Here is a 27,772-nt window from a genome sequence, read left to right as displayed (position 1 = left end):
TCTGTGAGATGTAGATCTGGCCTCTGACACACGCTCTGCCCTCTAACATTCTCTCTGCCAGAACCTCTTGAATTTTACTATTTGAATTTACAGTTTTTTTGTCATTTTAAATAAATCAAACAAATTTTTGATTGGTTGAAAATATGGATAATGCATGACATGGTTTAGGAGATTAACAAATAACATTTATTAAAAAAGACGACAACACGGCTTACTTTTCCCCTTGAATTTTCACATCACTTTAATTGTATCATAGTAGAGTAAGCTAATGTGCGTGCTGACTGAATTTCAGTGATCCACATAATGTGCCAAGTGCTGCCAGAGCTGCCTGCTGCAGGAGGGCATCAGGTTGACCAGCTTGAGCTGGTCAACATGCCAAGTGAGTATTCTCACTTGGCATGCTGACTCGTTATCTGGGGTTGGTCACTCCAGATAACCGAAGCCCACATTTACTGACACATCTTATTGTATGGAAAGCTTTCTGAGCTATATTTCTTCTATAAAAGGTGCTATACGATAACGTTTATTATTATATTATCAACGTCTTTCTGCAGCTTTCGCTGCTCTGTGTGTTAGGCCCAAGTGCAGCTGCTGCACAGAAGACTTAAACAAAAGAACATCAAGACTCCTTTCATGATCCAAATCCTGATTTTATAGTTGACCCAAAACAAGCATATCCCCTTTACCACATCCAGATTTTATGTCACCTGACAAGCTGGTGCCAGCAACTCAAGTGGCAGCAGATGTTGGTGCCTGCAACCAGGTATCGCTTTCTATCCTGCAACGGACAGATGTACAAGTGACAGCCATGGCTGACAAAACGCTGGACACAATTAGTGAATGAATCTATTGGCTGTGGAGAGTTCGCCTACAGGCAGAGGACAGGGTGGCACTGTAGATCATGAACTGTAAAAATGCTAGGAACTTAGAGAGTTTCTTTTCAAACAACACGTTTCAATACAGTGCACATTTTTCAACAGGCAGTACCTCCTGTGGTGACCAAGAGACCTGTAATCTTAATGCAGGTCGAATGTAAGAGGAAAAATCCTCTTTTCTTGTACTGTGAAAAGAAAAGGCTTTTCAAGTTCTGAAACAAACCTCAAAGTACATTAACAAATTTGTTCTATAAATGAATGATTTAACCCCAACTCTGTAAGGTTTGACCCACTGCCCTTACATTTAAACAATTGTATATTGTTACCCCATTGGATGGTGCAATGAATAGTTAAAAATGTTAACACTGTTCATGTTGGGGGAAATAATCCAGATTACAAAACATTTGTGGCTGACCAAAAAGTAGTAGTTTAAAACGTTTTCAAAGTATGCTTATATGGCTACGGTTGAACCCCACAAATCTCATAAAATACCCCAATTAAAAGCATAATGTATAATATTTATTAAACTTATTACACACATGTTCTTTACTACACAAATTACTATTAGTTATCTCAAATTCTCAAATTATTATCTTTATATCCAAGCATTAACCATTTCAAAAGTATAAAAAAGATTCTGAGGTCTTCACATTAATGCTGTCTGTATTATCGACAGTTCAGTTGACTTACACAAGCGTCCTTCATGAGTAGAGCCTGAGTCTGTCCACAAAGACAGAGAGTGGGGTCACTCTTTGTTATTTCAAGGACACAGGGGGAAATGAGATGGATGTGGTCTGTTACAGGGGCTTTTTGTGCTAATTAGAGTGGGAAGCCAATAAAAGTTTGTGCTTCAATAAATGAGCACGCCTTCCCCGCCTCTGCTCTGGTTCACATGGGATGTTTGTATTGCTGGCAGTACTTGTTTATCTGCCTTCAGACAAAGGCAGAGCAGAAAGGAAGAGGAGAATGCTTTTGTTAACTTTTCCATTGATTTTTCTTTTTCCCAAAATGCAGCATCAATCACAGCACCATGAATCACTGAACCCTCTGCCCACACTGGTCACAAAGTCTCACTATTAACAAGACTAATAAGTCAGAATAAATAAAGCAGACAATAGAACATGAAAAGAAAGATGCAGCCATCCATTCTTCTTATCCATGTTGGTGATACATACAATATGATGTAATTTACAATCACTGAGCTTTTAAGCGAAAGAACCAAAGAAAGGTAGTGTTAGTAATATGTGTGTAGAGCGTTTTATGAATCTAATTTGTTGTTCACGTCCCGAGGGCCATTAATAAAGAGTAATCTGGAAATGAGAAAAGCTTGTTTCTGCGGCCTGACTGTAATTAACATGTCCCAAAAAAATAATCTGATTATTGTCAACTATGAGACAAATTGTGATTTGTAAATATTGGCTGTACAAATCAAATTTGAATCAAATTATTTCCCTCTCCATCGATCAACATACATGTGATGAGTCCAGGCATATCAGGACAAAAGGAAGCTGCAATTAAACACACTGACCATTATTTTTAATACAAAGTTTTATCAATAAAAAAAAAGTAAACAGCCCACTATCCTTTAGTTAACGGGCAGACTGGGTACACAGGAAGAATTTAGCTTGCTTGTACTCTGCTAAGTATATTGATTTCTCAACAGCACCTGAAAATGAACATTATGGGGTAAATGTCGGTTGCATTCTAAACAATGCTTTCTGTCATCTTGTTCCTTTGTAATGCTCAGGGAAACCAGGAACAAAAAATGATGGTGAAATCAATGACTGGCAACGTAATCTGTGAACTTTCTCAGGCAATCATCTGCACTTTTGGCCGTCCATAGACTTTGGCTGGCAGTATATAGATTAAAAGAAGCTTAGAGGCCGAATGTGATCGTTTCAGTTTTCCTTAAAACCTTTCAATACATTGTCTTTTGTAACATACTTGCTAATCTCTGGTTTTAAAGTAATTGCAGCAGCTGTTGTGGGAAACATTACTTTCAATCACCACAAATGCACATTTGTTGATGAGAGAGATCTGTGCACGTTATTCTTTCTAGCAAATTAGATGCAATGTGGGAAGCAAATAAGTGGTAATTAAACCTCTCCTATTCATCTCTTGTGTCTTGGCCGCCCCTCCTGTTCTGTAATGATTTAACATGATACTCCACATGCTGCTGAAAACTGCCAATACTCAGAGCACTTCTCTGATTTCTGTACAACCACAAGCCACAGTGGCATGACGTTGCATCCACTACCTCTGCTTCTGACCAATCATGTCGCTGATTGTCACCAGCACTCGGCGAATCAGAGCAAGAGAGCAGGAAAGAGACTAGCAACGGGGAGAAGGAGGAGAGGGAGGAGGTGGTGGAGGAAGAGGGCAGTGAAAGACTGCAGTAACAGTCCCAAGGCCCCACAGATACTCACTGAATCAAATGCTGAAGGCTGTGTGTGATTGAGGGGCTGAGTCTGACAATGTGTGTTTGTGTTTGTTGCCAAGATAGGGACAAAGAGAGCAAGTGTGCATGTTTTCTTTTGTATGTGTCTGTATTTGCTGCTTGAGTGTTACACAGAGAGCCAGAACGTGAAGGGGAAAAACATTCTTGAAGGAAGCAGTATTGGTCAGGAAAGAACCTAAATTTGGACCTGAATAAAGGGGCAAATTAAAATTGTATATAGTACCAATATAATGATATTAGCATGTTGTTGTTGTAGTCTATATATGTAGAGGTATTAGTGCTAGTGCTATATTAATTCATATACTATTATGTATCATATATGTATAAATAGGATATATCCAATATTTCCACTTGTTCCCAACCTATATGTGCCAGGGCCTCTAGAAGAGTCCCATGAAAAATATATCCTATACATACTTAGTAATCTCTTTTAAAACTTGTGTTGGATCTTTCCTTTCTTGTGAAATATAGCCCAGCGGTTATTCAACTCCATTGTAAGAATATGAATATTATTGTTGTACCAAAAATAGAAAAATACTTAGTATGCAAAAAGGTCCTCCTTGCCCTGGCAGGTGGGGAACAAGGTCAAAGACATTGTTAGTTCTGAAAGAGTACAAAAACAAGAATTGGCTGAACAGGAGATGTGTATGTGTGAAAAGTTGCATCAAACTAGATAGTCAGGTGCGTCTCCCATCTATCGCATCTACCTCCTCACGAATGCATTTCATACATAATAAAAGAGACAGGAGGGGGTATTTCCCCTTAGGCCCAAGGTCTGGCACTTAACAGATGTTTTCAAGTAGAGAATTCAATCTCCAGATGAAAAACATGCTTTTTTTGACAATAAAGTCCATTCTGTACAGAATCCAGGACACTTGAATAAATAATAAAGTACAGGTTATCACTTTTCAGATCATTTGACTTGTATCTGCGTTGTGACTGGCCTTTAGCTGCTACTTTCACCACTTTGATACAGACGCAGCCTAAATTGAAAGCTTCATTGGTCAAAACTGCCACATAACCCTTTGACACAGAACTGCTGCTCTGGCATTTAGCAAGGATGATCATAATCATTATGCAGAGGTTAGGGTCCAGACGTATTTCATTAGGCTTCCGGATGAAACAGAGGGCCTCATTAACATGCATGGCCACAGGTTTTTGTTACCCTCTTCCTGTGTGTGGGTGTGGGTGTGGGTGGGTGGGTGGGTTTCAGGCTGAAGCCCTTGTCAGCCACTGCCTGATTCATATTAGGCTTAAGACAGACCACAGTTGTCCAATTGTTTTGCTATGATAGCCTGTTTCTGAGACTGCAGGAAGTGAAATCCTCGTAATCCATTTCAAATTGTAATTGATACAGGTTTGGTGGATGTTTATCAGGGATGATTAGCAGATACTTGAGATTCTTTCCTCAGAATTAGAAGACATTTCCTTGTGTTCTCTTATACACAGAGTCCTCATCTGAGTTTCCTGTGATGAGGATTGCAAAATTCCATATTAGTTTTTATAATTCATAAGTAATTTACCAAGGCTATCAAATTAAGTGGATACTGGCTTGTGCAGAATAACTTTAATTCGCTTTTGATTAAGCATTTGATGTGTCTTGATATTCATCAAAGAAAGTTATGACGGTTTCAGTAACATCTTTATATTGGACTTAAGGTATGGTATCAGCATACCAATTGGTGAGATAGCATTTGTTACAAAAGACATGGATATTTTCTTTAAAAAACATCATAGAGATATTGGTTGTTTCATGTACAGAATTGAAACAGTTTCTACTATTTGTACCACTTGTGCTTTATTCACTCTCGTCTTAGCTCTTTTTTTGGTCTTATAAATAAAGCTGGTGCAACCAGAATAAGGTTGTTGGGAGCAGTTAGACTGAACCAAACATTAAAGCTGTGGGCCATAAAACCAAAGCTCTTATCTAAAAGATGTTAAAACCACAGAGAGCTGAGGAGGAACTCTCTGCGGGTTCGTCGCTATGAGCGACACCTTTTCAAATTTAACAATCTGTTTTCAGACATGACCTCCCGGTAGAATCCGGAGAATTGGCTACGGAGCTTACCTTTGACAAGTGCAACAAGCAGGGAGGGTTTCCGGTACAGACGCGTTCACAACAGCAACAAATCGTACGCATTATTCAGGCGAGGGACGGATCAGCTGGGTGCAGAGGCAGGAAGTGACGTATTAACTTTGTTGCGTAGATCACATGATTTTGTATACAACACCGGTGTCTACTCTTACCACCACAACCTCTCTTGACATCTTCGTCTGAGTCTTCTACATGTGTCACCGATCTACAAAGGTTAAATCATTTGCCCACCTTGAGTACTTTGTAACAACTCAATGAAGACATGGGATCCTTCAACATCTTTATTTTGGTCTTTGATGTCTTATATTTCTTCACCTGAAGAGAACTTGAGTGCAAAAGTGGCTCATTCCATTACACCCTTTATTGAATTATGCAATAAAACAATAAATGTGATATGTTTTTTTCCCTTCTCTGTCCCTCACAGTTACATAAGCAGCACTCATAGTATTAGGACTGTAAGGCATCATTACTGTCAGACAGGTCATTGTGCTGCCAGTACTGTAACAGAGCATGATGTCAAACCAGCCAAACTCTATGGGCTTTATAGAGCACAGCACCTTATATGCTGCTATATGTAAACACTGATTCCCTGAAAAAATGTGTTATGGCATTGCTGCGAGGCAGGAAGCAGGAAGCGAAGCAAACAGGAGGAATGGAAGGCAAAGCAAATGCAGCCCTTTTTTTCCTAGGTCTAATCCCTCTTAGTAAGGGAGCGATAAGCATGTTTTGACTTAGCCCCAAATTTCCTGTTGTTTAGGCATTGTTTGCCAAACCACGTGGATCCCTGTAGAGTCGGATAATCTTAGTCATGCCAGTTTGGCAGGGATGCTAATATACCGCTGCCTGCTGGCCCAGGTCTGATCACAACAGCAGGGTAGAAAAAAAAATGCCTCTGTGTCTGTTTGCCTTCATTTTTCCCTCCCTCTATTCGTCTTTTTAAGCATTTGCCCACTGATAGGAATCTGTTAGAGGTGGTGGCTTTTTCAATGTGCACCGCTCTTTCCTCTCTTGTAGACATGAGCTCTTTGCTTGCAGTGCAGAAGAAGAACGGTACAATCAAGGCTCAGTACAAAGCCAATTTACCCAGGAAAAACAAACAAAGAAAACCTCATGTTAAACCAACGGCATCACAAGGAGCAAGCTCCTCAGAGGTGTGGGAGGAGAAGCCTCTCGATCCTTCTGGCATTTCTCAACAAGACCTTTTTCTGTCTTGGCGATTCGAGTGATTCCATCATTTCTTGTGCTGTAAAAGTCCTCAAAATAAAGTGGGCCACACAGTTTAAAGACAGAAGCTCTTGGTGAAGAGAGGATACATTAAACCATTTACATTCCCATCAGTCAGGAAATGTTTTCACCCTCTGCATGCTTCCTCTGTCTTCTCAACACCTAACCATGTCTTTTTTAGCTTGATGCAATGTAAGACTTGAGGTAGTCAGAATGGTTTAACACAACAGACAAATCTCATCCTCAGAGATTTGTGTCTTTCTTTTTAGGTGTTGCGACTGTCGCATGTTGGAAACATCATTAACTGCCCCCTCACTCGCATTGAATCCTCTGCATTATCTGCCACTGTCCCCGGGACATTACCCAGAGTTTTAACTAGGGGGGTGGCAGGAAAAATGGCAGATTATTGGAGGCTTCTGTTATTTGCCTTCTCGCATTTTGTTTGAGTGGATGTATTGGTAGAAAAATAGTGTGTTTTTAACTGAATAGACTTTGCGTAACACTTTTGTGAAGTATTTCTTAATTTCCGCTGGTGTTAATTCATAGCTCAGCCTGCTCTGTTTGTCTCCTTCCCCAGGCCGTGTGGGTGTTTTCGATTGTGAAAGCACACAAAATCATGCACACACAGACCCATACACACATGTGCTGGACAGCATTTCCATAGAGATATGTGTTTTCAATAGCCCTTTATACACTCATGTCATGTGTGCTCCTTTGGACCATCAGGGGATGGGCACTTGGGTGAAATGGCCAGAAAGATTCTGTTCGCTTCAGCAGTTTTGCTGGAATGATTGAAAGTGTGCGCGAGGGAGCGGAGTGCTGGAAATCTTGTACTGCTGTTTTAGGACTTTTTCAAACTATAGATAGATAACATTTCAGGAGCCATTTCTCACTTCTTTCATTCCTAGTGCCAAGTGCCAAGTATGATATTGTTTTAGGTTGTTTTTTTTACTTTTTTTTATATATATATATATATAGCTCATGCCTAAACATGTTCTAATGACACAAAGTACAAATAAACTAAAACAATATCATACTTGGCTCTCCAGTTCAGGGTTAAAATGTACACAGATACACCAACACAGTGACACACGACATTATAACACACATATATATATATAAATGTGTGAGTTTATAGACCTACAACTGAGAGTTACGGGATTAACTGCTCAGATTAGCCCAGGGAACCCATTTTTAACTGAGCTAATCCAAACCCTCACTTTAATAGGCTTTGAGTTGTTGTTGGCCCATTTGATTTGATCCAACAATGCTAACCAGTAACTTTTTTGATGCATTTTATGAAAGCAGTCTACTTCTAATGTATTTTACTGTCAGAGACAATGATTACATTTACATCGACAACATGCTCTGTCTATTTTACTTTTTATGAATAAGACATTATTTTGATTAAGATGTCTATATGAGGTGCTATTATAATATACTTTTCTGGATTTTACTTGCGGGTCATGTCTGAAAACAGCGAGTGAGTCTTGCTGTCCTCCTTCAGTATCACCCCGCTTCATCCTGTTTTTGAACAGAAGAGAATGCCAAGTTTGTGCACGGGCTGTGCAGAGTGATGCTAATATATTCACCCTTAACAAGGATAGGATTGGCCTATTGATTCGTCCTTACTGCTGCAAAAATTGTCTTGCAAAATTACAGTTCGGTGACAAATCACCTTGACAACGACAACCTCAGATGCAAATGTGCTCTGATGCTGGCCTGTGAACAGGGGAGTTCATGCAACATTTCCCATTGACACATGAACCATCTTATAAACATAACCATCACGTGTTCTTATTCTGTGCTCTGTTTGTCTTCCCTGCAGACTGAAGAAGAAGTCTCAGTCGGTGGATATTGCCAGTCAAGGATTCTCCCCGACTCTGGTGCCAGCCTCGCCCCTCAACAAGGCTGCACCACCTGTTGCCGCCGTCCTCGCCGTGCAGGAAAATAACACCACTAACTCCCAGCGCCGTAGCCCTCGGTGTGGGGAGCTGAAGAGAGGCTACACCATAGGTAAGTGACACCAGGGTCAGGGTTCTGATCCATCTGTTTGATGAAATAAAATGTATTTATTTAAAATTCCTTTTAAAATGAACTTTTGTGCATTTATTTCAAACTAGAACTGGCTGATATGGATGTTTTAGGCTTAATGCGATGCCAATAAAAACATTTTTCAAAGCAATGATTCCTAAAATGATTTAATCAAAAGCTAATGAAAAAGAAACTTATTTGAGGCTTGATATTTTAAAGTTTAACCGTACATTTTAAATGAAATAAAGTGCTCTAGTTAAAAGGAGGAAACAAATACTACAAAATATATTGAACCTGAATTAAAAAAATACATTTAAAAATGTTAATGCAGAATGTAATCATAAATGCACATATTTTCTGCATTGTTTATTATGTAAAATAAAATTCTAGGTGTCAATTGGCAAACATAAGTTCATCTTGACTAACATTATCAGTTGTACCCTGTTTGAATCAGGAAGTTCTCTACAAAAAGTTATTTGTCCCAATTCAAAGGTAAACTTTTAATGCAGGAAAGTAACTAATACACCTGGTCAAAATATCCACAAACTCCTATTTACTGGTAGGTTTAATTACATTTTGATCTGCATTTATTTCACTAACCAGCAGGTTTAAACTGCAATTAGATGACTTGGATTAGATTTAAACCTGTGCTGACTCCTACTTTCGGCTGCAGGTCCAGTCCTGTGTTGGAGGGTGGCTTGTATATTGCGAGAGTATATAGACTTCAGGGAGCTGCCTTCCAACAGATGATGAAAGGAGTTCGAGATAGGGCTGCCACTAACGACTATTTTCCTATCGATTAATCTGTTGACTATTTTTTACAGATTCGTCGATTGATCTAAACGATTAATTTTCCTCCAAAAAATCAAATTGACTATTTCATTTCGTTTTTGAAGCACCGCACCGGGCAGCGCCAAGGAAAGCCCGGCGCCGTCTATCCACCTCCCTGTTCAACCTTTGTGCGGTTCACATGGGCTGCGATGCGCCTCGCGCCCTGCACCAATGGTTTCGGTGTCGAGTCTGTCGAGTTCACTTAATAATGTGCTTGAGACAGACTGTTTACTAATGTTGACATCTTTATTCGGGTCCTCACTTCCGTATCTGACCCCGCCCCCCACATTCATTGCCTCCTCCTATTGGTCCACAGCATACCAACATAGTGGCTTACTATTAGCTAAACCTACATGTCAATCAACTGTTGTGAATAACATTGAAGATACCACGGTCTATTTTTTTCACTCGCTACGAGCGTATCGCGCCAGGAAACACACTGGAAAATGATTTTAAACGATATTCATGACCGATTTTATGATATAAATAATCAAATATGCATCCCATACTTTGTATTCCCCTTATTTTGTCCTGGAGTTTTAATTTCCCCAATCAAATAATTAAATGACCCCCTCTGCACATCTACTACAAGCACACAAGCAGATAGACAGAGCGAGAAAGAGAGGGGGGGGCGGGCTATGAACACTATCATCATTTGCCCCCAAACCAGTACATTGAACGGGTTACAAACAACAACAAGCGGAGACTGTAGAATCGTTGCAGAAATGCAGGTCCCATGTGAACAGGGTAAAAAGGGCGGCGTAAATTCATAACTTGTGTGGGTCCGACGCGTCGGTTTAAAATATTGATGTCGATGCATTTTCAGCATAGACGTCATTTATGACTTCGACTAATCGCGGCAGCCCTAGTTTGAGAAACTAATTACAAACATCTCTGTTCACTTCACTGATGTGATCCAGTTAGCAAGCCTCCTGTATTCCTGTATTCCTTATTCTAAGACAATTCATATCATCTATTGACATGCATTCATTAACACAGTCATATTTATTCCAAATATAATGATGTTGCTGCTGCTGGGCTTTATTTCTCCAGATTCTTTGCTTTTATGACTGTTTATACAAATGTTTTTATAAACTTTTACGAATGGAATCAGTTATGTTTCATTTATTATTTCCCAGTAGAAAAATCAGGTTTTCAAAAGAGCACACTTGTACAGCTGACTCTTAAGGCATAAATATGCACAAGCCATTTATAGATTAGAGTATTTTATGTAACGGAGCAGATATCCTGGGTATGGAAAGTTTACCACATGAATGATATCCTTTTGGGGATATGGTATTCTCACATTAACACTGCAGTAGACAAATGTCTGGGGAAAAAAATGGATTCAGACAGCCAGGGCTGGTGATGTCGATACCTAAATTACCAATCCTTTCAACTTGTGGATACAGTACAAGACTCTTCAACTAGAGGTGAGCTGTGAGAAGAGGGCCGCAGGGGCAGGGCCACAGTAGCATTTTCATAGATCAGTCAGCAAATGAAGAAGGAAGGTGGAGAGATATATTTTATTCATTTTAAGGCCATCAGGAAACTTTTCCCTGAAAAACCTTTAGAAAATGTAATTTTGAGGAACAAAGAAGAAGCTGGTGTACTAAATCGAGTGTTAATGACTTAAAGAAGGTCAACATTTTAAATTGTTGGATATAGAAACTGGATGATTACGACTGAGATTGATTGAGAATTGAAAATGTGGAAAGGTTCAGTAATGATAAAGAAAATGAGAGGGTTCAATCAAAGAATAATAAAGCCCAGAGCAAAATGACATAGTGTTTTTCTTCCACTTAGTTTCTTCACCTGGCTGTGGAGAAAACATTGACTTATTACTTTGTTTAGTGATCAATAATTGTCTCCACATTTGTATGTGTGTGTGAGTGTGTGTGCACACAAACAAATTTTGCAAGGTCTTTACAGTAATCTATGCAGTCTAGATTTGAGTTATCATTTAGCATTATCAATCATTGATCTCTGACTCAGGAGTAAGAGCAGGTCGTCACATATTCAGAATGTCTGACTCTTCCACTTTACATGGCGGTGTGACCTTTGGCAAAATACTGAGTCTGACTTGAAAAGTGTGACATTCTACACTTACTTGGGGAATTTAAATTCTGCTGTATGACAGCGAATCAACTCTTCTGAGCATGATGTGTATTTATCTTGTGTCATTGAGGGCTTATGAAAAAATAAGCAATTATGAGCCTCTACTTCAACCTCATCATGTCATTAAAAATGATGAGTTATGAATGGGACAACAATAGACATCATGTACTGTTATATTAGAAGGCCTTGTATTTCATTAACTCAATATTGAATTAGAAACACACTTCTGTTTTAACTATTACCTGTCATTGTTCAGCGAAATTGCCTGCCTCCATAGTCAATTCCTTCATATAAAACTTTGCATAAAAACAATAAGCAAAAGGTGACATCTCACCACTACATGTACCTTTTATTACCGTCAGCTCATTCTGCACTCGGATTTGCTGTAGTTGTTGCAGATTTGTTTAGATATTTAGTTTTCTAGAAATCTAGTTTGAGTTTGGCTCCGATTGTCTCTGACTTCCAAAGCTCATTGGCTAAAAATCTGGCTAAATATCGTATGGTCTGAACAACGTTTAAAGCCCCAGCCCCAGTTTATGTTGATCGATCATCTTATTTTCCATTTGATGTTTGCGTTTTGGTTAAATTTGAATTTCCCATGAAGACCTTGAGCATAGATTTTGCGATATATCAGGTAACTCGCTGTAGTGGCTCTAAACTTTGCCATGTGGGTCATGATTCAGGAGTGGTTGAACGTCCATCATTCCTCCTGTGTGTTTGCTGGTGTCACACTGATGAGCTTCCTACAGAGTCATCATGTATCGACTCTACTCCTCAGGCCAGATATTGACCAGAGAGTGGATCGATCTGAAGTCATACATATCAGTTCATTCTGCAATAATCAATGAAGGAAATTGTGGGATAAAAGCTTTGCACGACAAATGGACTGCCTGATCACATTTTTCCTCAATGGCAACGAAAGGGCCTTTTTTTTTTAAAGAACATGGTCTGAGGTCACAGTCACACGCCATTAAATTAAATGTGGTTGTCCCTCAGGCCAGGCTGCTCCTACTGGTGATGATCATGCTAATTTATTCTATTGGGATAGTAATAATGTGGCAGGCAGCATGTTGTGCTGTGCTGTCTGCCAGGTATCAGACAGACCAGTCATTAGAAACACAATGAACTATCACTGCCGACATTTTAGTAACCCCGGCCGATGAGCCTCCTACCAGTACCAGCACCAGCCACACTCCTCACCTCTGAGGAGAGGCGCTGATTGATCTGTTGATGGTGTTCTCCCATTACGTGTGCTACGTTTTCCTACTCATCGAACTGTCTTTTAAACTCGAAATGAAGAACAGTCCAATCTTAACATGCTGCGATGAGAGTCGCCGTCGTTTGAGCTGATTTCAGCAAAGCAAAGATGGCAGGAAACGTGAAAGAAAGAGAGGAGATGGAAGAGGAAAGTGCTGCATTTGAGCGGTCACAGCAGGTGTGATTGAACTCATTCGTCACATCTCATGTGAATATATCCATTCTAGATCACTGCAGAATACCTCATATTTTAAATGAAATGTAACAAACAAGGAAATGCCAAAAGGAGGGAAGGAAGGAAGGATGGACATAAAGCAAAGGAAAGGGAACGGAGGGAAGGGAAGGGATGGGAAATGATAGGGAAAGGAAATTGGAAAAGGAAATGGGAAAAAGGAAAGAAAAAATAATGAGAATGGAAGGCATTGACCCTAAGAAGAGAAGAGAAAGAGGAGATAGAGAGACAAAGTCATGGGAATTGAATTAATGGTAAGGAAACATTGAAAGGGAAGGTATTGACCCGAAGTAGAGGAAAAGACTGAAGAGTCAAACATGGGAATAGCAGGAAAGACAAAAAAAGAAAGGAACTTAAAATAAAGGTAAAGCTTGTGATCTCCTAGATGCCTGCGGTGTCGCCTCGTGAGAGGGTGTGACTCTTGAAACCCTCCCCCGGCTCCCAGCATCGCTGTCTGACAGCCGCAGAGTCCCACCTCCATGTCTGACCTTTACATCATTATAGCCAACCTGTAGCCTCCACTCCGGAGGCTCCAAGTTAGGAGATCGCCAAACAAGAGATGGGTACAGTGTCTCACGGACACAGCAGGCGATTCATTAGGAGAACTTTTAGTGCTCCTGTTTACAATGAGTGTGTTCGAAAACTGTTTCATTGTGTTGTGAGTGGATAAACATTTACTCTTCTGTCTCTGTTTTCGAAGGCTGACTCATGCTCTCTTAGCCTACACATACATACATACGGTACAGTTAATTGAAGGTATGCCACTGCCCCTACTCTCGATGACCTTGTATGGGTGTCAGGTAGAGCCTTAACAGCAAGTCATCGAAGTTATCTGGTATCAAGGATGAGAGGTGCTGCACCTCTCCCCCTCCTCACATCCCTCCACTGCTTCTCTCCCCTTCCCCTTTTACTGCTCCCTCTGCCATTTTTTCCCCTCGTTTCTCCTCTGGTCCCATCCCCTTCCTCGTCTCACTCTTTCCACCTTGTTATTCTCTAATCTATTTCCTGTGTGTCTGACCGGGCACAGGCAGAAGGGTAATGTCTCAAGGACAGACGGACAGCAGCAGCGGATTGCTGCAAAATGTGGCACCAACCTAGGCTGCAGTCCTGAGGAGACAATTTTATCAAATGATAAATACACACACGAGTGACCAGTACTTGCTTTAATTGATTTAAGTGTAACACCAAAGACTTTCATTAAGGTTTGAGTTTTGCTATTTCATATTTAAAGGCTTTTAAGTTTGGTTTTTTTAAGGCCACCAAATCCTAAACCCTATAAAATATTGATGGCGATAATTTTTATCCAGTGACCTAAGTTGCTTTCAGTCATGCACTGAACTCTACAGATGCTGCGGATTTTCTCTGGAGGAGCCTGACGCCCTGAGAGCTGCAGACTCCACCACCCTCTTCTGACTGATTATTCCCCTGTTAGTTATTCATTGGATTTTCACTGCAGAGTCGAAGATGGGGATAAACCAGTGCTGGGGTAGCAATACACTAACTTGCTCTGTGCTACCACCAAGCATTGCTTGAAATGTAGTTTCAAGATAGGGACTCAGTGGCCAGAATTTAATGAGCAGTTACTCAATTTATCGAAAGGGTCCGGGAGTGTTAAGTAGCCATCCTGTTGGTCCTTTACTTCTGCTACTCACATGTTTGTTGGGTGTGGACTCATAGCTGGACCACTTGTTCTAGAAAACTGTGTTTTCCAGTATTCAGCTGAGCAGCAGGATATCCTTTGAGGAGCTAATCACTATGGCAGCTGACAGCTATAGCCAGTGCTGCAGGCGTCACACCGGCGTTTTGTTTACACATCCAGATCTTAGCCCGGGGTGGCAATTACACAGCAGCCACTGTCACACAGCTCTGTGTTTCTCTATGGAAGAGGGGCAGTTTTCATGACTGTGGCCGTTTTCAAAAGAGATGAAAATGATGGGTTTGACCTTGGTGGTAGTATTCTCTGGATGATTAGAATTTTCACTTGACAATCAACCATTAGTTTATTGATAACAATTTGAGAAAGTGGATATCAAAATATGAGTGGAAGTACACGTAACAACTATATAATTGATATATCAATACTTTAGCTCATTGACTGCCTAGCACCTTAGTACCTGTTATAGGCCATGACATTAACTAGGATGTTAAAGCTCATTATAGATTGGTTTGAAGTGTCTTCTCGATTTGGTGAGAGGTTACAAGTGTTGATTTAATGTAAGTTTAAAGTAAATAATCCAAACAGGTCTTCGCAGAGAGAGATAAGCTTAGCAAACATTGTATTTTTCAATGACTTTATCTGTTTTGTTATTAGAATGGACATACCTCATCCACCCCCTCTGCGTTTATTACAACCACTGTGCGATGCCACTCCTGTTTCTTAATCCACCTTAACCATGAATCGTCCCCATGTTGTGCATCAGTATCAAACCTGCATATGCTCTTCCCCAGTGAATGAGCGCAGAGGAGGGAGGGAAGGAGTGAATAGTGAGAGTAAGAGCAATCCGTCACGCTGTGACAGCAGCACCCGCAGCCATGCCATGGTGCCTTTGCCAGCAGAGCTGCTTGTGTGCGTTGAGATAAGCCCTAGCCTCCTCGCCTTGGCGGCATAGGCTGGTCACGTAGCACCAGAAGGCAGCTTAGCACCATCACAAATCCAATGCAGGGTCTTTCTCTCACCAGCTTGCACTTTCAGGTCCTCCTACGCAGCCTTCCTCTGTCTCTCCTTCTTCCTGTCTTTTTCTGTCTCCAGCCTTTCCCTTCCCGTGTCTCCATCACTGTTTGACACTCCATATTCACCTGAGAGATCAGTTTTTACCTATCATGGCAACCATAAGGGTGAACAGCAACATGCAGAAGGTGTGAGTTGAAAGGATTGTATGGAAATAAAGATCAAGATTTTGTAGGAAAGTCAAAATCTATAATCCCCAATCATAATGTGTAAAAGCTGAATAGCATAAAGCTTGTGGTCTAAATAAAAATGGTTCAGAATGAAGGTGCTCAGTGTTATATGAATTTGCTTTATATAATGTACATGACATGGTTTACATGTATTCATAATAATACAGGCACGTAGCTTTGGCCCCACACAGACTTGGTGTCCTCTGAGCACACTTGGGTCGAGAGCAGATTTGGGTGATATTATAATAACCTCCACAGTTATTCCTGTGAAAGTGGTGCTGCTCACAGGGTACCACAATCTACACTGTGCGTTGATAAGAAAGGCCTGACAACAAGCATGCCCCAGGGCTGTGTTCATGCTGAAGAGGCGGCCACATCACACCGTGCTTGCAAACCTTAATTGGGATATCTGACACGTCTGGATTTCTCAAGATTTATTTTTGTTGAGCTTCTCCTTTTGAATCTGCCTGCGGCGTTTGCGAGGCTTTGCGTCCAATGGAAGTTGTATTTTGTGTGCTTCTCATGGATAGGAGTGTCCTTGTTGTCTGTATTTAGATATTTCCCTCATTTACACACTTACAGACTCACACTTCTCGGCCACCAGGGCGATCTCAGGGATGATATCCACAAAGGTTAATAGTATTCCTCAGTCATCCCCAGATAGCAAGGGAGCAGATTTGACACTAACTTGGTTACAGGCATAGCATGTCGCCTCTTTTTTTCCAGATTTTGGCTTTTTACTCTGTGCATTATTCTGTGGGCCCCTTTGTAGTCTAACCCTAACCAGACATGTGGCTCGGCTGAATTAATCAACGCTCTGTGGGGCTGGCTACAACTTTTTTAAAGCTTAACTGCAAATAATAAGAGATAGGAGGTGATGCAAATGACAACAGCATAGGCATATAAGCTATAACATGGTTGGTCATATTACAAAGCATTAAAGCAACTAGCTACTCCGGCCTTGGCTTTATGTGTACCCCCAGAGAGAATGCAAGAGCACACAGCTCTGTCTGGCTTCATCAATCTCAGTTGCATTTAGTGGAGGATTGCTGGCTGAATTAAGGTGAACATCCACTTAGACCAAAGATGCTCCAAATCTTCAGAGATTGAGGTTTTATACTATATTAGCTCATGCTACAGGTATTTACTGTCTTGTGAGCTATATATAGCAAGGTCACCATCAAGAAATACAGCAGAGGTCAAGGTGTTTGCTGTACACAGACTGTTGCATGCAAGATGCACACACACCTGATAGGAGAATTATCCTTGATCTGTCTCAATGTCCAGAAAGTCTCCATCACAAATGATATGTTTTGTCGGACATTTGTCATTTCTAAATGTCCCCAGAGAGCATGCATCATGGCCCTTAAATCAATTCTGCGCCTTTAAGCAGCTCCTGTGTCCTTCGTCTTTTCAAAAGCAAATAGCATTAGCTGGAGTTCCAGAGCGCTTTACGTTCACCTGTTTCAAGTGTAGTAAATACCGATTTTTCACGAGTATGAGTCAACCTTGTGTGTAGCTCTAAAATTCTACACTGACTCACAGCTTGGCCGGAAGCGAAGACCACAGAGGCATCGGTAACTTATGAGGCCACTTTTCTAATGTAGACAGCAAAAGAAACATTAATGTTTGCTTATGTAGTGCAAGACAGCAAAGTTGGGCTCACCACCGAATTTACTACATTGTAAGAGATCTGTTGGTCGGATTCATTGGCCTGCCGGTGTAATTATTTTGACCGGGAGTCTCTTGGTGGCCCTTTTCTCGTTGGATGCAATTTATAAATGCCACAGAGCGAGTAATCCCACAGTTTCCCCGCTTAGTTTGGAAAGGGCTCCAGCCATCCCCTGGCTAAGATTGATTACATACAGATCAAATGAAGAGTAAGCAGTTTTCTACTGTCGAACGCCGGAAACCGGCCCCTGCTATTGATTCATTTTACAGCGGAGGGAAAATAAGATCTGCCACTTCATATAACTGTTGATATTTGTTTCCCTTTTACTCATGGGCTGCTGTTATTTAAAAACAGCTCTATTCGCATGTTTGTAATGTGTATGTGCTGCACTGACACAACATAAATGTTTATGTTAACATAGCCAGTGCAAAACAGCATTTCTGCTCAGAACTGAGTAAATGAGACAATTTTGCTAAGGAGCAGATAAACTATGATATAGTTATGGGTGGTATTTACAGAAGTGACAGTGGAAACCAATCATTCGCAGTCATATAGATTTTAAACGCAGTCCTCACATGTTGTGTTAATAATATTTATGATAAAATCAAACCAACCTGTTTATTTATCTGCCATCAGTGGGTTTGATTGATTGATTCTCAACAACACAACTTAAATCGTTTTCACGCATGAACTCAGAAGAAGAGTTTGAGTTTGCTCATCTCATATGAAGAAGGCATTCCTTTTGTTTCTTTCAGTATTGTGTCCATCGCATAGAAACGCGATCTATGCGTCTACCCGGTGAATGTCCGCAGCAACTGACATGGACATTTGTGTTCTCACATATAGCCCCTCTGGGTAACATCAGGAGATTATCTGGAATCCAGTGCATGTCTGAAAGCAGCTTGTGTGTCAGCTTTGAAGCAGCTGCAACATCAAACTGTTTTTCAGTCTGGAAATGGGAGTTCACTTTTACCTTGCAGACAGTAGTTTGCCTTCAAATAAATACAATCTTAACTCAAGGTCAACATTCTAGCTTTATCCTTTGCAGTCAATTGTTTTTTAATGCGTTTGCTCATTCTGATGAGGACTATAAGATCTATGTTGAAATGTAAATGTCCAGAGAGCCAAGCCTATCCACTCAGAATGACCATAAAATGCTGTTTAAAGCTCTGTAGTATGTTCACACTGATTGTTATTTATAAACCATAAGATTTTATATTCACTTCATTGTTTGATTAGTTAAACCCCAAAATATTACCTTTAACTCAAACTGTCAATGGGTTGCATTTTTTGTGCTAAAGCCATTTAATGTATTTACATTCAGTAATTATCTAGTAGTAGTTTTATTCTCAGTGATTCATTGCTCACATGAGACTGCTGATCTACACATAACAGATTTGTAGAGAACAATGTATGTGTGGAGTCCTGTGTTCTTACTTTTATTCGTCTGTTAATTGCTAGGTCGCTGTTTATTGTTTACTGTCTTAATATTGTATCAACATTGTGTGAAGTTGCTGCCAATGCAAACGCTGCTTGTGCCTCATATTCTTTGAAGCCGTCACCGGTAACTCAATTTGTTCTTCACTGGGATAAGTGCTGACTACGGTGGTAGACAACAAGATGCCCAAGATGATGTTTAATTTGACCATTACTAGCTATCGTAGAGAGAAATAGATTATATTGTTTGGTTCTTCATTTACAAATGTTTATACACATTATAAATACGAAACTCGTTAGAATCTCGTTTGGGTTTAACTTTTGTAGCATCCTTGTCCTTGTGGGTATCATTTAATCAGTGTGCACAGTGACGGTACATGAGAATCCTGGATCCAGCCCAACTTTCAGGTCAGCTGAGTTTAGCTTCACACAGATTCAAACTCATCCCGTCCACCTTGAGCCCCGCCCCGCTCCCCTCCCTCTGCGTCCTCCTCGAGCTCTTCTTATTAAAACGTGGAAGACTTTGTGTTGCACGTGCTTCGGGGCCACATTTGCTATGCACTGGTTTATCCAAGAGGAAGAATAGCTGGAGGACAGGATTTAGCCGGCCAGAGCAGTATGATGTCTTCTCCACACGGGTCATTGCTCTGGACATTCACTGGATGGCAGGGCTCTGGAAAACAAAGAAATCACAAAGAATTGGGCAGCAGAAGTTACATATATCAAGATATAACCTCCTTTTGTCGTACCCTCGCTGCACAGATTATTACTGGAGGTGCGGCAGCTGTGGAAAACAATTTGTTGACAAACTTTTTAAGAATGCATGTTCTAAAAAGCCTGTTTTATTAAACCTCTTGCCTCATCTGAATATCTGTTTATTCCTCTAATTCTGGGGCACTCTTCAATTAATTATTATGCTGTGTGAGAGATGCAAAACATTGTTTAATAAAATGACAGGACAAAAATCACAATACATTATACAATGGATGCTGTGTGTCCTCCGTGTTCAGATGGTGTTTTGTGTGAAGCCTCAGTTGTGGTATCAGTCTCCCGTTCAGACACGACAGAGTACAGGCTGTGGGCATTCAGCTGCCACATTGGTTTGATTGACTCATGTCGCCATGACCAGCCAAGCATGTACACATTCACATAATGCCCTGACTGACAAACATATAGGAATATATAATAAATAACCTCCACATCTTCACAACTCATCCACATACTGTATTTGCATTACTAATCTATTCACTTTGCTAGTGTTTTCTGATGTGACACTGAACGATTTTCATTTGTGCCTTATATTGTAATAATAGTAACACAACCTCCAGAAATGGTCTTCAACACTTTCTACGTACATGGCGTCGTGTGAGCAGCATGTTGGCAGAGCAGCGGCAGCTCAAGCTTGGGTGCTTTATGTGTAAAGGTTTAGTGCACCTTGTTGAGATCTTGGTGTAGGAAAGGTCAGCTGTTAACAGACACTGCAGGTTAGTTCTAAAAACACACTTGAGTAAACTTGAAAACTCCAATTAAAATTGCTAGCTTTATATACCTGCCTTTAACGTGGTTAAACCAGTTAAAATACCAAATAAAAACTCAACGATTGACTCCTTTCCCATAACCAGTAAAGGATTTTGTTGGTCTGTTTTTTCTTCCGGTAGGCCATGTTCAACGTCACACACACACACAGATAACTAATGTACTCTCTTACATTGCTGTTTGCCCTATTGCCTTTCCTTACCTGAGTGTAGCCAATCAAAACCTGTGTCGGCTGCAGAGTCATGTGTCCTGGAAGTGTTGATTTTATATCCCTTCCCATTGCAGAAAAGCCAGATGTTAACAGCTGTAAGTGGGTTTTTTGACCAGTGGAAACGTGGCTTTAATGCATTATATCTTAAACCAAATGGCTGTGCTGGGGAACAGAAAAACCCCTTTTACCGGTTCACACAATAGCTTATGTCAAATGAAGGGAATAATTTACTGGTGAACATCTTTTTTAGAGTCCTAGAATGATGTGCCATATTGAACCGGAAACACGGTACCATGGGAGAGAACATATATAGAGCCGGGGAACAAAGGAACCTGCATAGGACCCTTTGTCATGTTCCTATGTGTGACATATAAATCTGGAAGACAGGACTCCGGAATCAATGACTCCACCAAAAGACGGTTATATTGTTTTTCTGTAAGCTTCTCACTCTTAAATGTAGGAGATTGAGTTCTGTTTTGGTCTCACAGTACAGTTTGTTGATTAAGAAATGACTGAAATTAAAAGACAAAATATACATGTGCCAGAAGCAAAGTACATTTAACTTAACACCATATTTGACATGTAATGAACAGTGAATCTTACTAATGAGTCCCTCCCATCACAGTTAATTATGCCTTCATGAGTCAGCATCAACTTGTGTTGTTCCTATGGACTCCAAAAGGGTGCGTCCGTTAAAACCACACCAACTTCTCACACCTCATACAAATGTGTTCCTGGCTTGTAATGCAACCAACAAATTATCCGTCCACTGCATCTCCATTGGAGACAGATTCATTATCCAATTTAGCACACTTGTGGAACTATCAGGTGACGGATGAGGAGTGTCCAGGGTTAAGACAGTTTTACAGCAGATAGAGACAGTGCAGAGCCACTTACCATCTTTGTCGTACTTAAGATGTCCATTTGCTTCTATTATCCTCCCATAGCACATTGCTGTATTTGGTCGCAGATTGATTCCGATGCTTGTTGAGGCGAAGAGGGAGGCTCATGTGAAGCCATCTTTGTGCTTTGTTTTGTAGCTGATTGATTCATTAGAGGCTTTTTAGAGTAATGATGAAATATATGACTGTCTGAGTTTAAAAGCAAGCAATTAACTCCTTCCAACGAGTTCAGCGCAGATAATAAAGTGGACACCGACATTTGTTTTGTTTATTTGCCTGACAATTCTTAGTCCTGCAGCCGTGCTTTCTGTCTCCCTGTCAGGTTTATTGTGGACTCAACCTTCAGCACAAGGCTGGGCTTTATTATTTTAATAAATTGCCCAGTATGAAGCAAGCAGTGGAGCGTGTCTGATGCACGTCCCTTCCTGTTCCCTTCCTCCTTCACCCTCTATTTCTCTTCCATTCGCCACTGTTGTGCTGTTCCTTCTGCTTTTCTTCTTTTTCTCTTTAACTCCAGCTGAAATTAACTGTCTCCTCATCATACGGCACACCTTCTAGGTCGTTAAAATGAAATGCATGCAAAAATAGAGAAGAAGAGGGGGCAAAGATTGAAGGGGATGAGCACTCGGTTCTGCAGACGGATGTGCTCTTCCTGCCAAGCCTGCTGCCATCAGTCGTCGGGGCCACCCAGTCTCTCGGGGTGGCCTCAGACAGTGCAGACACCCACAGAGGATAGATGACCACGAGCGGGGGCAGTGGAAGTGGCGGTGAAAGATAGCCTGCTCTGACGCCACCGCTCATCGATCATCACTAGCCACCCTGCTCAACTGTCATGAGAGAGAAGGCCAGGCAAAAGCAGCAGGTTGAAATGTTGCAACAGCATGTCAGCATCAGACTCGATGGCTCAACAACACCTCACCTCCTTTTCACTCTCTTTTGGATGCACCAAGCTGGATGACTGAGGGTTTTTTCTACTCTGAAATAATGTATAATGTATTTGCACTAACACATTCAAAGCAACAATAGATCCAGTTTTTTGGATGATATTTTGGGCTCTGTGTTAAAGTGAGGAAAGACTATTGGCCAATATTTCCTGAATATGTAAAAAAAAACATAAATACAGAAAAGACCACAATTGACTGACAGGCAGATAATCTTCTAAAATTAGGACAGTGTCTGTGATGTTTTTTGTTTGGGTCCAGTTTTTTCTCATGGCGGGATACCATTGTGGTTTATTTTTCAGCACTGTTGCGAATAGTTCTTTTTATAAGCTAAATGCTGGTTCCAGCAGTATGTCTTGACCCCTTGACATTCTAATAACAGGCGTGTAGCAAAAGAAGCACCTCTTGGGAAAAGGATGTGAGGTTGCTACGGAAACGACAGATAACCCTATTCCCTCTGGTGTTCCACAGGTCAGGACCCAGTGGCGTTCTGCATGTCACAAAAATGTTCAGGTGTGAGCCTGAAGGTTGCCCTTGGACCTTGACCAACAGAAATGTCAGCACAAGGTTAAAATAACATCTTGCATCCAGTGCTTTCAACAAAATCTAGTGGCCTTCATGAAGCTGCTCAAAATCCCAGTCATGTGTCAAGGATTCCCCGCCTCTCACCCAATTCCAGCTGTGATTGGCTGCAGCTCCCCCTGCAACGCTCAAAGGATAAGCAGTAAAGATAATGAATGAATGGATGGATGGAGGGCTGACTGAATTTAATTTGTGTATAATTTCCTAAGCTAGCTCGTTCCCCTCGGTTCTATTCTTTATGCTCTGCTACACCGGTCACCTCTTGACTTTAGCTCTGAACTACATCTTACTCCTCTAGTGACAGAGCATGAGCATATTTACCAAAACTCTCCCTTTAACAAGTCATTTACTTAAGCTCCATGGTTGCAAGTTACTCTCTCTGTTCTAAGATGATGTTATTCCTCTCTGTTAGTAAGCTCAGTGATGGACAAGAGACTCATCACAGATTTGAATATCAATGCTGACATCACATATTGGATAATGACTCATGGGCAGCTCCATAAATGTTGCTGTAGTCATTTCACGGCAGCCCGCATAAGCTGCAAGGTAGGCAATGCTGAAGGCTCAGACATGAACAATGTGCATGTGAAGTAAAGAAAAAAAGATAAACATGGTCTGAGTGACAGCTCTCAGACTTATGTAACCACAGCGGTGAGCAATTATACATCCATGTTCCTCCAGATTCTCTGGTGATTCAACTTGAAATCTTGACAGGCAACAAACAAAACAGGAAATTCACGTTGCCATCTTGTGAATATTTGGGACCGCTGCCCGAGTTCATCTTTTGTAGAACTTACTGCTCCTGATAGCTGAAGCTACACCTTCCCAATGCAAAAGCTTAGAAAGGTAGAGTTATTCTGAACTGGGCTGTGCAACACTTTGATTGCTGCATTGTCTGGATGCCTCTGCATGATTCCTTCAGCAGCTAAGTGTCCTCATTGGTCGTCACGTCTTGTTTACACCTCTTGTACTGGCTGCAGGATCATACAGCATAACGCTTGTGAAACACAAGACAGTATGTGCTGTACTTTCTGCGTGTACACCGCGGCTCCAGAGGTGCACCGTGATGCCACGTGAGAATGGGTTCTGAGAAAGCTATCTCTTTTGGCTCCCATACCTCAGTGACCCCCAACCCCCCATCAGCATACACTAAAAGGCTTGTTTGTGTTTGCCAGCAGGTGCATTTGTGTCACATGAATGATCTCTCCGCTGCATTTATGTCACAGTGATTTCCACTGCAAAAGGGAAAATTCTGGGAGAAAGGAGCAGATTGTGAGTGTGTGAATATGTGTGTACATACTAACACAGCCCATCGTGCACACACAAATACACACAAACACACACACACATGGTAGCGTTCACACCAGCGTACTACTTCAGCTCTGCTTATGTAACCTGGCTTGTGAAGTCCGTCTGTTGGTTGACAGTAGAAAAGCTGCAGCTCCCTGTCGGCCTCCATGTTTTTGGCTCTGCAATGAAAGCATTTACTCCCCCATCTCAGGATTAGGCTGCAGTCTACCTGGCTCTCAATGGGTGAACTGTTGAGATTACTTCCCAGTGCCCCTCTCCCAGATGATGACAAAGCCTCACACACACGACCCTCTGAGGGCTTCTGCTGGCAGCTGCTTTCACCAGGAGGATCTATCCAGGTGCTTGTATAACAAGACATTTTAAGGCATTAAACAGAACAGTTCCCCAACTTGTGCTAAGCTGGTCTCGTTAGCAAATCAAAAAGAGAAGTGAAGTTAGGACTTAAATATAGATACTGTAACCAGACAAACTCAAATGACGACCATAGTGACCTTTTGCAAAAAGTACGATATAAACATTACTTCATAATGGTTGTCAGTTAACTAATTGTATTCAGCCTATTTAATTACCTAAAATACAGAAACAGACAATACATCAAACATGCTAGCTTAAGGAGAACAAAGAAACTTTCCGTGCTATGAGTCAGAGGGAATTATTCCCTGTCTTTGCTCACACTAAAGCTTAATGAGAGAATGGAGGAGTTTTCAGAGAGAAAAAGGCTTTTATAAACTACATTTAGCTTTATTGTTTAGTCTGCCCTACTTCTGAATGTATCTTTAAATCCATGAGGCGGAAATTCAGCAGGAACCCAGCTCGGCTCCCTCCGAGGCTGTTATAGATGATTTGATAGCTGCTCTGGGCAGCTGGTACAGCAACACAGTATATCACGCAGCCACAAGGCTCTCCGGGTGGCGCTGCCCCAGTCTTGAGACCCGTCTAGATATACACTGTCTGAGAACCAAGTGAACCAGCAGGGCCCTGTGCAAGGTCACAGAGGAACAAAAAAAATCCCTTTGGGAGTTGTTCAAGGACGAGTTTGATATGGCAGTTATAGAATCAATAACCTATATTTTACATGTTGTTTGAACCTTGTTGCATTTGATCTTTAAAGTGGGTTACATACAGCAGGTCATGTGCACACTTTGTTTTACAAATCTCCATCGGAGCTGAACCACTCTTAATTATTAATTAATAATTATAATTAGAGTATTTTCTCAAGAATTAATAAACATTATTTATGACATTACATTACGTATTTGTTTAATATCACATTTAACTCGATACCCTTCACGGGCCAAAATCTAGGTAGACTTTTAGGAGACGACTTCATGAGCTATTTCTTCATTCCTGTTGAGGAAAGCAAATGATAAGTAGGATGAGCTATGCCTGATTTATAAAAATGTAATACATATGCATTTTTAAGAATTTTTTATGCAGTCATGGATTTTTTGTTGCAATATCTATATTCTTAGAATTTCTGCTGTGACCCTAAATGCTGTCTATTCACTGAGGGACACTGGACCATGCAATTCCCTGTGTAACCAGCAGATAGAGCACACTCAGTATTGAAGGTGGCCTGATGCAGCCTCAGATCATACTGGTTCATTGGGCTCAATTACAACAGCTGGTTCCTCCTCAGCCCACCTACCACACAGACAAGATACTGCTCCTGTCCGATTTCAGCTTACCAAAAACAGTCCTTCCGTCATTACCATTACGGATGTGAATGGTAAATGGTTCTGTATTTATATAGCGCTTTTCTAGTCTTGATGACCACTCAAAGCTCTTTACAGTACAGTTTCACATTCACCCATTCACACACAAATTCATACAGAGCATCTATTCGCAGCACTTTGTTGTTCTTTGGGGGGCCATTCAGGGTTCAGCATCTTGCCCAAGGACACTTCGGCATGCAGATGGGTCAGAGTGGGGATAGAACTGCCAACCTTCAGGTTGGAGGAGGACCACTCTACCCCTCAGCCACAGCCGCTCTATGAGGGAACCATTACAGGTCCCTCTATTCTGACCACTTCTCTGATTGACCTGAAACATTACAGGATTTATTTTCGCTTCTGACTCCATTTGTCACTACATCACTGGCCCTGGAATGAATAATGTATCATTGTCTTAACAGTTCATTGCTCACCTGAGTATGCTGCCCAATTACTACAGCTCGTTCTGGTCTGTGGGTTTTGCACCTTTCCACAATCATTTTGCACCCGGCAAAAGCCATCCTTTTAGATTCCTCCCTGGATAAACAGCGGATTATATATCACAGGTCTGAGAGTTCCGGCTGTGCCCCCTCAAGTCACATACGGGCGCAGAAGTGTGCTTTGGCACCGAATGTGAGTCTCAATTTATTAGAATGTATTATGGTGGGAGTCAGATGGATGTCTTTCTCCTGAGTGCCATAAAGTGGCTCTGAAATATTCTCTGGAAATTGGTGGAGGATCACCTGGGTCACATTTTTATGCAATTATTTATTTGTATATAATTTAACATATATGTACGATCTGAATCATTAATTTTATTAATCCCCCTCCCATCAGTTTGAATCTGCAGCTTTCTTTAATTCGAATGGAATTTAGTTGGCCTCAGAACTTAGCTTTTAAAACAGAATGCAGACACGCTGTAAACTGACACACACACACAAATTGTCAGGACAGTGAATGTAAGCCATTAGGGCAGTCGTGTGCGCGCTCGCGCCACAGCTCGACTCCACTAGGGGCGAAAACAAAGTTTGCAGTTGTTGACGTATATCAAATAGTTCCTGTTTCGGTATGTGCAGCGTGTTGGAGGATCCTTCACCAGTGGGTGTGTGGGACTCAACAGTGCGACATGTCTGCAGACTTCCTCAAACTTTGAAACAGTTGTAGTAGTAGTTTCTAGTAGTAGTTAACCCTGCAGTATGGACTATTTATTATCTATCACTGGCAGCGGAGCCAGAGTTGTCAGAGACGCGATCTCTCAGACACTGTGGCCCGGACCCGAGCAGGACACGGTCCACATCCAGCAGCAACATGTTGGGCCGAGACAGCACAATGTCTCTCTCCACTGCAAAGAAGGTAAAACTTTATCCATTCCTCTGCGTAAGCTGATGGGTAGCGGACACAACGAGTCTACGAGCCGGGGAGAACAAAATGCCAATGCCTTCTGTC

The 27,772-nt window shown here is 41.2% G+C and overlaps 1 protein-coding gene across 4 annotated transcripts in view; it reads left to right on the top strand.

Annotated features, from left to right (window-relative positions):
* oxr1a (oxidation resistance 1a) overlaps nucleotides 1-27,772 on the top strand; it is a 184,129-nt gene that overhangs the window by 71,852 nt on the left and 84,505 nt on the right. For 3 of the 4 annotated variants that reach the window (XM_062398529.1, XM_062398531.1, XM_062398528.1), the window contains exon 3: nucleotides 8,481-8,668. In XM_062398529.1, coding sequence (XP_062254513.1) covers nucleotides 8,481-8,668 — 188 coding nt within the window. Of the gene's footprint in view, nucleotides 1-8,480; nucleotides 8,669-27,377; nucleotides 27,680-27,772 lie in introns of those variants that run through there. The other variant, XM_062398530.1, reaches the window with a different exon arrangement.

Source organism: Platichthys flesus, chromosome 11, assembly GCF_949316205.1.
Source record: "Platichthys flesus chromosome 11, fPlaFle2.1, whole genome shotgun sequence".
NCBI lineage: Eukaryota > Metazoa > Chordata > Actinopteri > Pleuronectiformes > Pleuronectidae > Platichthys > Platichthys flesus.
The sequence above is the reverse complement of the archived record's forward strand: the minus strand, read 5'-3'. Positions and strand labels throughout refer to the sequence as shown.